Source organism: Trachemys scripta, chromosome 18 (assembly GCF_013100865.1).
Source record: "Trachemys scripta elegans isolate TJP31775 chromosome 18, CAS_Tse_1.0, whole genome shotgun sequence".
In the NCBI taxonomy this organism is placed as follows: domain Eukaryota; kingdom Metazoa; phylum Chordata; order Testudines; family Emydidae; genus Trachemys; species Trachemys scripta.
In genome coordinates this window covers 21,581,403-21,594,820 of record NC_048315.1, presented here as the reverse complement: position 1 = coordinate 21,594,820, position 13,418 = coordinate 21,581,403, and the positions used below count along the sequence as shown (strand labels likewise).

Genomic DNA, 13,418 nt, shown 5'->3' with positions numbered 1-13,418 from the left:
TCACATGCATAATGTTAAGCACAGGCTTGAGGTTTCTGCAGGATCAGGGCCTTAGATTCTGTGAATCACAGCGTATAAGTTTAGTACTTGGCAGATTCAACCTTTGCCTAAGATGGAGTCAAATACTGATATAGATTCAATAGGTTTTTGTCCCTAGCTTTACAGCACCTGTGTTCATTAACCACAAACGACAGCATGCTAGCTTTCCTACAGTGACATGCTGGACGGAGCTGGCTGCTGGGATACGGTCTGGAAGCGTAGAGGGAAAGCCCCGGCTGCTGAAGACATAGGTAGCTATGTAGTGGAACTCCATTACAGATGTGCCTTCTTCAAGAATGTCTCTTGTCCTCACGTGGAGTCATGAGATACGAAAGCTCTCTGATTCTGGCAGGGAACGGCCATCAGCTTCTGATCCAGGAAGTGATCAGAACAATTTGTAGAAAAGATTATTAATATTCAGCAATATAAAGTCTGTTAGACACTAACCCATAAAAGTGGCTTGTATTTATGAAGAGGAGGGATATATTGCCATCTAGTGCCCAGTCAATAAAATCTACAAGACTCATTTTAACATCTTTGGTATCAACCTGTTTCTTCAAACCTATCAGTGCCTAAAAGAGACGTGACCCCCTAATATTTATCATCCTGAAAGAAAGCAGCGAACAGAGCTAAAATAGAACTTGCTTGAGAAGCTGGTTACACAGTACATCTGACAAAAGAACGGTTAGGACAAGATTAAGATTAAGGAGTAAGATTTAGGACAAGGAGTAAGATTAAGTCTCAAGCGTTACTGAGGCCTGTAGAAAAATCTGTCAAGTGAAGCAAGATCAGATACACGCACAAAACAGAAATGACAGTTCACGTTTATAATTTTATCTACATTTGTGTTGGCTTCGTAACTCACAACTGATGACCCAGCTAAGCCTTTCTGGCGTGCACCGTACGGAGTTCAGTTGTGGCTTACTGCAATGTGCTATTAATCAAGACCTAACATGAGCCAAGTCCCTAAATCTATTACAAATTAGGACAGTTATTAGCCCAAGCTACTATATAGATGCATTTTCCTTCTCCCCAAGAGAGAGTTTTAAGCTCCTCTGATCCTTTAAAAGGAGCAGATATGAACGTCTGAACTGTTCTGCTTAGTTTAACTTCTTTCCTAATGAGCTAATATCCACCAAGTCCATACACATTCATTTTGGGCCCAGTTTTACGCTGAGTGAGACAGGTGCAACTGTCACTGGAGGTAAATGGGAGAATGGCATCATGACACGGGGGAGAATTTGACCGTCTGTCTAGCCCAGGGGTCAGCAACCTTTCAGAAGTGGTGTGCCGAGTCTTCATTTATTCACTCTAATTTAAGGTTTCGCCTGCCAGTAATACATTTTAACGTTTTTAGGTCTCTTTCTATAAGTGTATAATATATAACTAAACTATTGTTGTATGTAAAGTAAATAAGGTTTTTAAAATGTTTAAGACGCTTCATTTAAAATTAAGTTAAAATGCAGAGCCCCCTGGACCGGTGGCCAGGACCCGGGCAGGGAGAGTGCCACTGAAAATCAGCTCGCGTGCCGCCTTTGGCACGCGTGCCATAGGTTGCCTACCCCTGGTCTAGCCAAATAGGACTGTGGGACATACTTCCTCCATAAGCAATGAAGTCTACCATAAGTTAATCATGCTGTAAATTACATATTTAGTATTGTGCTTAAAAGACACTGACAGATCAAGTCTTTTGGCACCCTAACTTACCAGTGTACTATCTTTGCTTGCTGATTTTTAAGTCAGTCAATAACAGTTAAGTTTGTTGTTCATGTGGAATACAAGAGCTAGATGGTGCTCGTGAAGGTGGAGAAAAACAGGTTGAGAAAGCTCAAGAGGTTTCTTTCTTGGCAAGCAGTCTCTGGAATGTGTATTCACCGGGGATTTTCCTTCACACCCTGCTCATTGCCTTACCACTGATGTGCAATGTCCAGAGGGCATGAGCTGGGACGTACAGGGTGGGAGCAGTACATTCTGCTTTGCCAGTTTCCCCTTCCATGGAATCTTTGTAAGGTTTCTTACTGATTTTGTATTGGCTGTATGCTGTTCATTAGCATGCATTCAAATCTACATTTAACAACTGTCACTCTGCAAGGCACAACCATTCAAAAACAATTCAGGGAAATCTACATGAACTAACTGGGGAGATCTGATATTTGGGGGAAGAGGAATAGGTAAGGGGTATATTCTGAAGTAACTTCGGATTTAGCATCAATATGGACGAGAACGTTCATAAAGCATAACATGTTGTATTGTCTAACAAGTGAAGCAGCAAGTTGGCAAGACAAACCAAATCATGTTTTCAAATTCTGATTCCTCACTGTAGCTTCTTAAAAAAAATAAAAATAAAATAAAATCACCCTTGGACAATAAACTGGGACCAGTCCTGCTCGGATTATTTTCCAGAGATCGGTTTATTTTTTCAAAACAAAGCCAAATTTTAAACCATTATTCTAAGAACAATCTGCGTAAATACAAATTCCATGGCATCCTACTTTTATTTACATATTTCCTCTGTGCAGCCCAAAACTTGGAAGAGGTCGGAGAAGACTGAGAAAAAGTCTGCTTCAAAATAAAGTAAATATCAGCTTCTGTGAATAATCCAGAGCTCCATTAATGAGAGAAAGTAAAGCCCAAGGGGCAGTCCCTCCTTTTCTACAGCAGAGTTTAATCTTATTTTCAAAGACAGACTCAAGATTTCACAAACAGGAATTAATATCTGGAAAAACATGTTGTACGTATAAAACTGAGAACAGGCTTGCAGCCTCCTCAATTCTGAGCTCTCCAATGAAACAACGTTTCTTCTCCCTTCCTCCCAAAACACAGATGCAATGTTTGCGGGCTAGAGGTAGCTTCCTCCCAGTTATGGAACCGTTCCTTTCATCTGCAGAGGATTCTAGAACGAAAACCACAATCAGCAACATTCAAACACTGATCACAAATGTAGTTTGACTTGACTGATTGGCTGTAACTGCTTAAAGCTTGGTTTATTCTCAGACACTTGTGATTTATGATTGACGTTACTGGCTCTGAAATAATTCTGTATTTATTCACAGCTCAATACACAGAGCACAGTAAGAGTAAAGTTCCCACAATATTCCTCCAACAGCCTCACCCGTGGCCTGAAAGGAAATGCCATCTCTAAATGTTATGGACTCCAACCTAGCCTTTATTTATCCTTGTAGTCCACTGAGTAACTTTCCCTTCACTAGCATTTATACCCATCATATACTTGTAGATAGTTCCCACCATAGGTCGCCAACATACAAGTGATTCAACTCTATTCAAAAAGTCAATACTCCCAGCCCTATGATCATTTCTGTTCCTCTTTGTTTACTCCCTTCTAAATTGGTCAATAGCTTTTTGGGATCGAGGTGCCCAGAAATGAACGCAGGTACACCTGAATGTCACCCCCTTACTCCGTGACATATTTGTACAAGAAACCCCCACAATGCACTACAAACCCCTACCTAGTTCGCTGTCCCCCATCACACCCAGGTCTCTTCAGCATTAAGGCTTCTCTGCTTTCTTCTGCTCGCTGAATTTTTGGGTTTAAAGCATTAGCTGGCATTTTTCTAATCCGTTTGTCGTTTTTTGTCTGTTTTTCCAATCTGAGTCCTTTTGTGGTGTTTATTGATCCTCACATCACCTAGGTTATTACCTTATTCTAGAGTAACATGGTTCAGTCTTCATCATTCTATCCAAACTCGACACCAGTCATTGGATTCTTCCTTCAACTCTACATTCTCATTTAACAAGACTTGAAGAGAACTCTGTGTAGCTCGAAAGCTTGTCTCTCTCACCAACAGACGGTCCAATAAAGGGTATTCCCTCCCCCTTGTTTCTCGTTTGTAGTCTTTCTGCTAGTTTTCACTCCAGATGATACTGTTCTTCTCTAAGTCTATTTGAATTATTTTTGTACATTTTGGACAGACACTGCAAATGTACCACTTAAATTCAATTACATCACACACACTACGCCCCTTTTATTCTCTCTTATTAGTTTTAGAATTTTACCTAAAAAGGCATCAAGTGTGTCAGGCAGGATTTGTTCTTTAGATTAGCCCATGCTGCTGGTTGCTCACGAGTCTATGAAGCCCCGCCCTCCATTTCAATATCCTACTGCTCATGACACCACAACATACTGAACCGTTTGCAGTTACAAGTGGTAGCGTTGAAAACGTTCACGGAGATGCACTGAGGATCAAGATGTTCTACCCATTTGCCACATGCTGTGTCTCAGATAGAACTAACCCAGATTTAGAGGTACTCAGGCCCTGATCCCATTTAGGGTACGCCTACGCACCAAAAAACCCGCATGGCAGTGAGTCTCCAAGCCCAGCTCAACATACGCCGCCTCACTGGGCTCACGCAACTGGGGTAACAATAGCAGGGTAGGCTTCGGGCTCAGGCTAGAGCCTGGCCTCTGAGATTCTCCCCCCCCTTGCTGGGTGTCTGAGCTTGGGCTCCAGCCCGATCCTGAACGTCTATTTTTAACCCTGCAGCGCAAACCTGAGTCAGTCGACCCAGGCTCTGAGACTTGCTGCCGGGGGGAAGGGTTCTTTTTCTGCTGTGTATATGTCCCCTTCCATTGAAAATCAGGCTTAAAAGAAAAGCCACTGTCAAGTTTGCTAGGAGTTAATCCAGATCTGTTCACGTAGTTCATGCAGAGTGAACGGTAATCAAAAAACAAAAAGTAGCGCATCTGCAACGGCTGTTTTATCTTCTCTTAGTTCACAGTAGCCACGTTTCACTTGTTACAGTTTCAACAGCTATATCCACTTCAGTCTGTTTATCAAGCCAATTACATAGCTCTTGGGTCACCACCCCACTCTGCAAGCTTTTAAAAATTAACTTCCCAGTATTTATTTATCTGAAATGATATGAAGGAGAACAGGTCACAATTTCCAACTCCAACTAACCAAAACACAAAGCCCAAGAATTGGGAGCAAAACAGATACCTCACAAAAACAACGAGGAGTCCTCGTGGCACGTCAGAGACTAACGAATTTATTGGGCAGAAGCTTTCGTGGGCTAAAGCTTCTGCCCAAATAAATTTGTTAGTCTCTAAGGTGCCACAGGGACTTCTCATTGTTTTTGCTGATACAGACTAACACAGCTACCCTTCTGAAACCAGATACCTCACAGTCAGACGGAGGGAAAGGCCAAGTTACAGCAGGAGGCAGGAGATGTCTTTTGTGCAATATTCTATCCGAACACAAAATATTTTGCACTTTTAAACCCTCCTCTGGCAAATGGTTGTAAAGCACTTGACTTACAAGTGAAACATTTGTAAAGGTCCATTTCAAGGTTATGCAAGGCATTTAGGGCCTGCGGTGACTCCAAACAACTTCAGCAGGCGTGGGATGAGGCCATTCATGAACTCACACAGTCTGTGCGGTCGCTATCCCCATTTTGCAGGTCAGAGAGTGAAGTCACGGAAAGGTCACACAAGCAAGACAGTAGCTGGACTGGGAGTTTCCTGACTTCTATTCTGGCACTTTCCATCACAAAACCACCCTCCCTTCAAACCAGGTCAGTACATCCCTCACTACTGTGACATTGTCCCAGTTCAGACTGAATCATCAGGGGGTTTTGAGATGGGACTGAAATATGCAACATTTTGAAGCCAAACCGAAACCACTTGTGGGTTCAGGAAGGTGGTACAGCTCTCAGCTGCATTAGAAATCCAGCAGAGGGTTGAGGATATGTCATACCACTGCCAAGGGTTCATCCTGAAAGGAGGTGGTGGTGGGAACAAAGAATTAGGATGAGAAGGAGAAAATCTTTATATATCTCACTCTCTCGATTGCTAATCCACTGGCTCCAGATGCCAGTCAGTCATTTACCGAACCTGCAGCACAAATTCCTATCAGCTATGACAAAGTATGACAGATGTTTTTAGATAAGGTATTCTGCAGTACTCCGTACTATATCAGAGCAAAGCATCTCTCGACCATGCTAATGGTGAGCCACCTTCTATGTTATGGACATACATAGCTCTTTTCATAGGTCCCTGATAGGTGTATTTAAAGATAATCACTTGATGTTTCCACTGGCTGTTAGTTGTGGCTTGGGGGGTCTATCTGGGTGTAAAAACTGCATCTACTGAGGCTTCTTGTGCACCATAAGCGGGGGGGGGGGATCAAACCGAGAATCTTCTATGATCATGGTTATTTGAAGTAATAAAATTACATGGAGCTAATTAAAAATATTCAAGCTGAAACCCTGAAGGCATTTCAAGGAGTGTTTGATCAGTTCATCCCTTTCATTTCCACCTAATGGCTCCACAATCACCGAGGAAGCGGAGGGGGACTCTGACCTTGAAGATGAGAAGGCCTGGACTGCATTCAAGGGGCTGCTGCTCCAGCAGGTAGGAGAACTACATGCCCCAACTAGGCCATCCCGCCAGTGTTTCTCTCCTTCCTTTAAAAGCAGTTTGGCAAGAACTACACAAAAATCAACACAAACATACGCTTTCAAGCTCAGAGAGAAGTCTGTTAGCGCTGGCTATTTTAATTCACGGGCTTCAGGAAGACATGAATTTATAGCTAGAAAATGACATTTCACGGGTCATTTAAAACTCACAATTGCCTTTATTCTGCATTTAAAACAACAGTTAACAGGGAGCGTTTAACTAATACTTTTAATTATTTTAAGCAGCCTGGCCACTGGTGCCTGCAGAATCAGATCAGCAGCAACGCAGCAGGGCTGCTAAGAGCGAACAGAGGTTGCTCCTCTAGTTCTACTTCCCTGCCAGCCTCTCCGAAGGCAGCGGGAAGAGCAGGGCTGAACAGACATCACTTACGCCAGAGCTGGGGCTCTTCCAAAAAGACGCAGGCGTGGAATCTGGAAAATAAGCGCTGCACACTTCTTGACAAGGCACCAACCCAATGATGAGAGTCCCTGCTCTTTAACCAGGCTCTACACAGGCCGCCCTCAAGGGACTCACTGAAACCACATGGAAACATCCCAGAGTGTCAAAAAGTCATGGAGATCTTTAAATAAAAACCAGTAATGGAATTTGTGACTTCTGTGAATAAGACGCAGCCTTAAACATAAGACCACTTGAGCTTTTAAACTAGAGAAAAGCACGTCTCCAGAAGGGTAAGACTAAAGCTACTTTTACAAAGAGAATGAGCCATCACGTGCTCTCTGTTTTAGGCAGAATGCCTCCAATTTCAATAGGGATTTCAGCTTAAAATCTGATGATATAATATAGCCCAAGATTGTTAGGGCAGTGGTTCTCAAACGTTTGTACTGGTGACCCCTTTCACACAGCAAGCCTCTGAGTGTGACCCTCCCTTACAAATTAAAACCACTTTTTTACATATTTAACTCCATTCTAAATGCTGGAGGCAAAGCAGGGTTTGGGGTGCAGGCTGACAGCTCGCGACGCCCCATGTAATAATCTTGTGACCCCCTGAGGGGTCTCGACCCCCAGTTTGAGAACCCCTGTGTTAGGGTGTGTGTTTGCCATCCTCTTCCCAGCCTTTTCAAGGCTGACATTCAGGTCAATATGGCACCTTTCATGCTCAGGCTCTAGAGAAGCACTCCATAAGGTACAACCAAAGCTTGGTAACTGTATGCGCACCAGTGAGGTACTGTACTATTCGAGAACTTTATGTCCCAGATCTCCAGCCCAGCCAGATTTAAAAAGGAACACAGCTGGCTTGTCTAAAGTTAGCAAGAGTTTTCTTCGCTGCTTCTCACTCCTTTTGAATTCCACTGTCTGAGCGCCTCAGTTGGTGTATCTAAAGTTAGCCACTTCTGGAAAATCGGTGTGCTTGAGAGCAGGCAACAAAGTATCTGGTAGGAACATGCAATAGCTCAGTCTAAAATATTAGAAGCTGCTTGTCCAATTGCCATGCAGTTTAATGCTCTTATTGATTACATCTGATTGAGTAATTACATCTGATTGAGTAATTTAATCGGCCAGGAGTCCTGTTCTAGACCCAGAAAAGGCACTCACAGCTGGAGGCCTGGGATGCAAGATCCCTGCAATTACTGGCCTGGGGTAGTGACGGTTGATGGGGCTGCAACTGCTTTAAGTTTCAGACCTGACCTTTAGGATAGACCCTCAGGAAATATGCTACAGACGGTTCAAGGTGGCAATTTAGATTTTTGCTGCCATTTGCTGTTTGTATACAAAGTGATTTTTTTCTGATCAAGTCTGTTTAAGCTGAAGATTTTCCCCTTGAGAAAGAACTAAGAATTTATATGTTCACCACCCCAAACCCCACTCCAGGAATGTGCAATTCTGGCATGACTTGCTCCTATATAGTCCAACACAGTAGGAGCAGGATATTAGAAAGGGAAGAAAGCGGTTTAACAAATTTGTCTCTTCCTGGTGAAGTGTCACCATCAATCTAAAAATCACATCAGCTAAAAACATGTCATTTGCGATTATCAGAATGTATGGTATCAGGAAGGGTTAAGGCAGAAGGAAAGGAATGGAGCATGGATTTCACATGGTACCTTATGGCCGGACCTGAAATGCCCACTCATCTGCTTGCCACTGGCTCAAGCGTTCATTAAAAATTAAGTTTCTAGTTCTTATGGTTGTAAGGTCAGCTGCCCCCACATAAAACTGAATGCTAACCAGCCCAAGTCTGGCATTCCAGAGCCTGCAGCCAGCAGAGCGAAACTGAAGAGACAAACAACTTTTCCACTACTGCCAAATAATTCTTAGCAGCAGTGCTGCTAGACAGAGCTCTGAGCCCCAAAGGCAGGCTTTGTTCATGGAGTCCCCCCTTACCCTCATCTCCTCCAAAACAGAGGTTGAGATCAGAGCAGGGTAAGAGAGCCCTTCGCAGCAGCCAAGCAGGAAGGTTGGGGAGAAGTGTAGCAGGCAGAGGCCCCCTCCCACCTCCATCAGGAGTGCTGGGTAGGGAGGTCTCATGTTGAGAGACCAAACTCAAAGCGTAGTTACCGATGGCTCACTGGCAAGCTGGAAGGTCCGATCGAATGGAGTTCTGCAGAGGTCAGTCCTAGGTCTGGTACTATCGAATGCTTTCATTAATGACTTGGATAATGGATGGAGAGTGTGCTGCTAAAATGTGCAGATGACGCCAAGCTGGGTAGGGTTGCAAGCACTCTGGAGGAGAGGATCAGAATTCAAAATGACCTTGACAAATTGGAGAATTAGTCTGAAATGAACTAGATGAAATTCAATAAAGATAAGCGTGAAGTACTGCTCTTAGGATGGAAAATTCAAATGCACAATTATAAAATGGAGAATTAACAGGCTAGGTGGTAGTTCTGCTGAAGAGGATCTGGGGGTTCTAGTGGATCACAAATTGAGGAGGAGCCAACAATGTGATTGATGTATGGGCAAGAAAGGCTAATATTCTGGGGTGTATAAACAGAAGCGTCACATGTAAGACACAGGAGGTGGCGGTCCTGCGTTACTTGGCGCTGGTGAGGCCTCAGCTGGAGGACTGTGTCCAATTCTGGCCTATGTGCTTTAGGAAAGATGTGAATAAATTGGAGAGCGCCCAGAGGCGAGCAACAAAAGTGATAAAGGTTTAGAGAACCTGACCTATGAGGGAGGGTTAAAAAAAACTGGGCGTGTCTAGTCTTGAGAAAAGTAGACTGGGGGGGGAGAAGACATGATACCAATCTTCAAATATGGTAAGGGCTGTTATAAAGAGGACAGTGATCAATTATTCTCCATGTCCACTGAAGGTAGGACAAGAAGCAATGGGCTTAAACTGCGGCAAGGGAGACTTAGGTCTGATATTAGGAAAGCTTTCTAACTCTAAGGGTAGCTGAGCTCTAGACTAGGCTTCCAAGGGAGGTTGTGGAATCCCTATCATGAGAGATTTTAAGAAGAGATTGGACGAACAGCTGTCAGGTCTGCTCTAGGTTCACTTGTCCTCATGTCCAGCCCCTCCTGCTGAGGCAGGACCGTCTCGAGGTCCCTTCCAAACAGTATAGTTCTATGACTATGTTTCAGGCACCTACTAGCTAGATGTCTATATTAAAGATGGTACCCCTGAGCACGGTCCAGGGACAGTATCCTGACAGAAATCGCAGAACCTCCTCCTTAACACAACCCCTTTTTAGAGGGAGAGAGGAGAAGGAGCAAGGAAGATGAAGTGGGCTGGGACCTTTCACCAGGACATTGTATTTGAATTTCTCTGGTGCTACAGAGAAATTCATTTGTACCACTCCATGGTACAAGACCTGAAGATTACCAACTCATCTCCTTGCACAAATATTGATGTGAAGCAGCGTAACACAAACTTGTACTTTTTTTTTTGGCAACAAAGTTATCACATTCCAATAGAGCAAAACACCAAAACTTACCCAGAGCAGTAATGTTACTGGAGCACACGCTAGTGCCTAATGCTCTTATTCACGTCCTCGTTAGACACCATCTCCTCTATGCCTTCTTCTACACGGCCCCCTACGCATGCTCTCTCCCTGAACTGACCCACTAGGTCCCTGCCTCATCCTCATTCTTCAAGACTAGGGTTTTTTTTTAAGATAAGTTAACTAATTTGGTGTTCTCCTTCCCCTAATTTCGGTCTGTCCATTTGTTTGTATACTGAGAGTGCCACAGGAGACGGATTGGCCTGCCTTGAAGATCTGTGAAGTGCCCATTATAGACACTGCCATAGCTACAGCCCTGCTCTGCAAACCAGAAGGAAGGGCTGGGATCTGAAGAGACAAGAGTTGCAAAACAACTCTAATAAATCTTTTTTCCTTCCTCTCCTTACAGAAGCTTTTCCCAGCAGGGGTGATGCCTAGTTAAGTTACGCCTGTAGCCTTGTTATTTATAGCAGCACTGAGCTACTTCACAGAACTTCCTTCTTTATCTGGGAAACCCCCGTAGGTGGGGTGTTTTGCACCTGCTAAAGGAACATGCACAAATGTGTGTGAACTTGGTAGTGTCTCAGATGTGCAGCTCTGTACCATGAGTCCACATAACACGGGCATGAGGTATTTTTAAAGTCTAAACCTCGGCTACAAATGGGGTGGGGTGGGAGGGGAGCAGCAAGTCACTGTTTACTCAAAGCCTGGCTATCCCAAGTCAGGAGTTTTGGCTGTATTATGCTCATACTTCTCCGTTTATTCGCAAGTCTTTTAGCTCATTAGGTCAGTTTAATTGGCAGCTGCCTCTGGTTCTAAGCCCAGTTATAGTCATTTCTACCTGGCGACCCAATCCCAGCGCGGCAGCCAAGTCTCACCAATTAATAGCAGGCCTAGCAATCTGGAAGCCATTCCTAAAATCTAGCCGGCTGACCCTAGGAGTCACAGTTTCCTGCTGTAATTTCAGTGGTGCTTGTTGGCTTTGGAACAGCTCGAAGTGCCGAGCCGGTTTCTCTCTGGTGTACGACAATTAGAGCGTAGATTAGAGGCAAGCTTTCAACTTTGGCCCACCTTAGTACAAGGAGACTCATCCTTCGGGAACGAAACTATCCCTCCCCCCGAGCACGCAGACATTTGCAGGGAGCCTGCTCCACACTTCACAGAGCAGCATATGAAACAAGGAGTTCTTTAGTTCCCTGTTGCCTACACAAGGCTCTGTAGGACAATGCACGGATACAAAATTCCATCCCAGCCTCGTGAAGGAGCAGAAATCTTTCCATGCTACCAGTCCAGGCTTCACAATACAACAGTGAACTCCGGCAGCCCAGCATCCACCCCCGCGCGCGCACACACACTTTTACCTACCTCAAGTTTACAGATAATGGCCCCTCACCTATGTACAACCTCCCCCCCCCCCCACACACACACACCATGCATGTGCACTGATCACATGCACACAATAAATCCCCTCACCTGAAGTATGTAGGTGATGGGGAGGTGTGGCTGTGAAAGAGACAGTTACCTTTTCCATAATTGGTGTTCGAGATGTGTTGCTCATGTCTATTCCACAGTATGTGTGTGTGCTCGCCACGTGCACCGGTGCCGGAAGTTTTTCCCCTAGCAGTACCCGTAGGGGGGAGTGCCCCCCACGACCCCTGGAGTGGAGCCTGCCTGGTGTGGTATAAGGGGAGCTGTGCACTTCCCCCACCCTCAGTTCCTTCTTGCCAGACAACTCGGACAGAGGGAAAGGAGGGTGGGATGTGGAATAGACATAAGCAACACATCTCGAAGAACACCAGTTACAGAAAAGGTAACTGTTTTTCTTCTTCGAGTGATTGCTCATGTGTATTCCACAGTAGGTGATTCCAAGCTATATCTGTTGGAGGTGGGTAGGAGTTCACAAGTTCCCAGGATGGAGTACCGCCCTGCCGAACCCGGTTTGGGGAACGATCACATAGTGTGAGGTGAACGTGTGAACCGAAGACCACGTAGCGGCCCTACAAATGTCCTGGATGGGGATGTTGGCCACAAAGGCAGCCGACGAGGCCTGCGCCAGGAGTGCCCCGATAAACTCTATGCGTTGGACCGGGACTAACGTGGACTTAGTGTTGTTTACCAACAGGCCCAAGGTGGTGCATGTGGACAGGAAGAGCGCCACCTGATCCCTCACCCGCGACTGGGAGGTGCCCATGACAAGCCAATCGTACAGATAGGGGAATATCTGGACCCCCCGCCGTTTGAGGTAGGCTGCTACCACGGACACGCATTTTGTAAGCACCCTGGGTGCAGATGATAGACCAAATGGAAGGACCGTGAATTGGTAAGGATTCTGTCCCACCACGAAACGGAGGAAGAGTCTGTGCCCCTCTAATATATGGATGTGGAATTATGCGTCCTGTAGATAGAGGGCAGCATACCAGTCCCCGGGATCCAGGGAGGGGATGATGGAGGCCAGGGAGACCATGCGGAACTTGAGCTTCACCATATACAGGTTCAGACTCGGAGGTCTGATGGGCCTGTGCCCCCCTTTGGCCTTCGGGATAAGGAAATAACGGGAGTAGTACCCTTTGGCCATGAATTCTTCGGGCACCGCCTCTATTGCTCCTAGTCCTAGGAGCCGCCCCACCTCCTGCTCGAGCAGAGCTTTGTGTGAGGGGTCCCCCAAGAAGAACAGGGGCGGGGGTGGTTGGGCTGGGAGGAAGTAAACTGGAGGGTGTAGCCCCGGGAAATGGTGTTGAGGACCCATCGGTCCGAGGTTAGCTGCGACCACTCTAGGAGGAAAGCACACAACCGGTTGGAGAAGAAAAGCTTTACCGGGGATGGATCCCTGATGAGGACTGGCGGGGTGCCCTCAAGCACCCCATCAAAAATGCCTTTTCCCCGCCTGCTTGCCCTTGGAGGACCCAGGTTGGGGGGCAGGCTGAGACTGCCTCTGAGGGCGTCTCTGATAGTCCCGCTGCTTCTTATGGGGGCCTGGGTGGGAGTCTGCCGTGGCTTGAATTTAGGTTTTGCTGGAGCCAGGACATAGAGGCCCAGAGTCTGGAGGGTCGTGCAAGAGTCTTTCA

At 45.6% G+C, this 13,418-nt stretch overlaps 1 protein-coding gene across 2 annotated transcripts in view; it reads right to left on the bottom strand.

The window, feature by feature from the left end:
• Window positions 1-2,431: 2,431 nt before the first annotated feature.
• Window positions 2,432-13,418, bottom strand: part of FKBP6 (FKBP prolyl isomerase 6) — a 36,699-nt gene continuing 25,712 nt past the window's right edge. For both annotated transcript variants that reach the window (XM_034752944.1, XM_034752945.1), the window contains exon 9: window positions 2,432-2,932. In XM_034752944.1, the coding sequence (XP_034608835.1) occupies window positions 2,900-2,932 (33 nt within the window). In that variant the 3' untranslated portion in view covers window positions 2,432-2,899. The remainder of the gene's footprint in view (window positions 2,933-13,418) is intronic.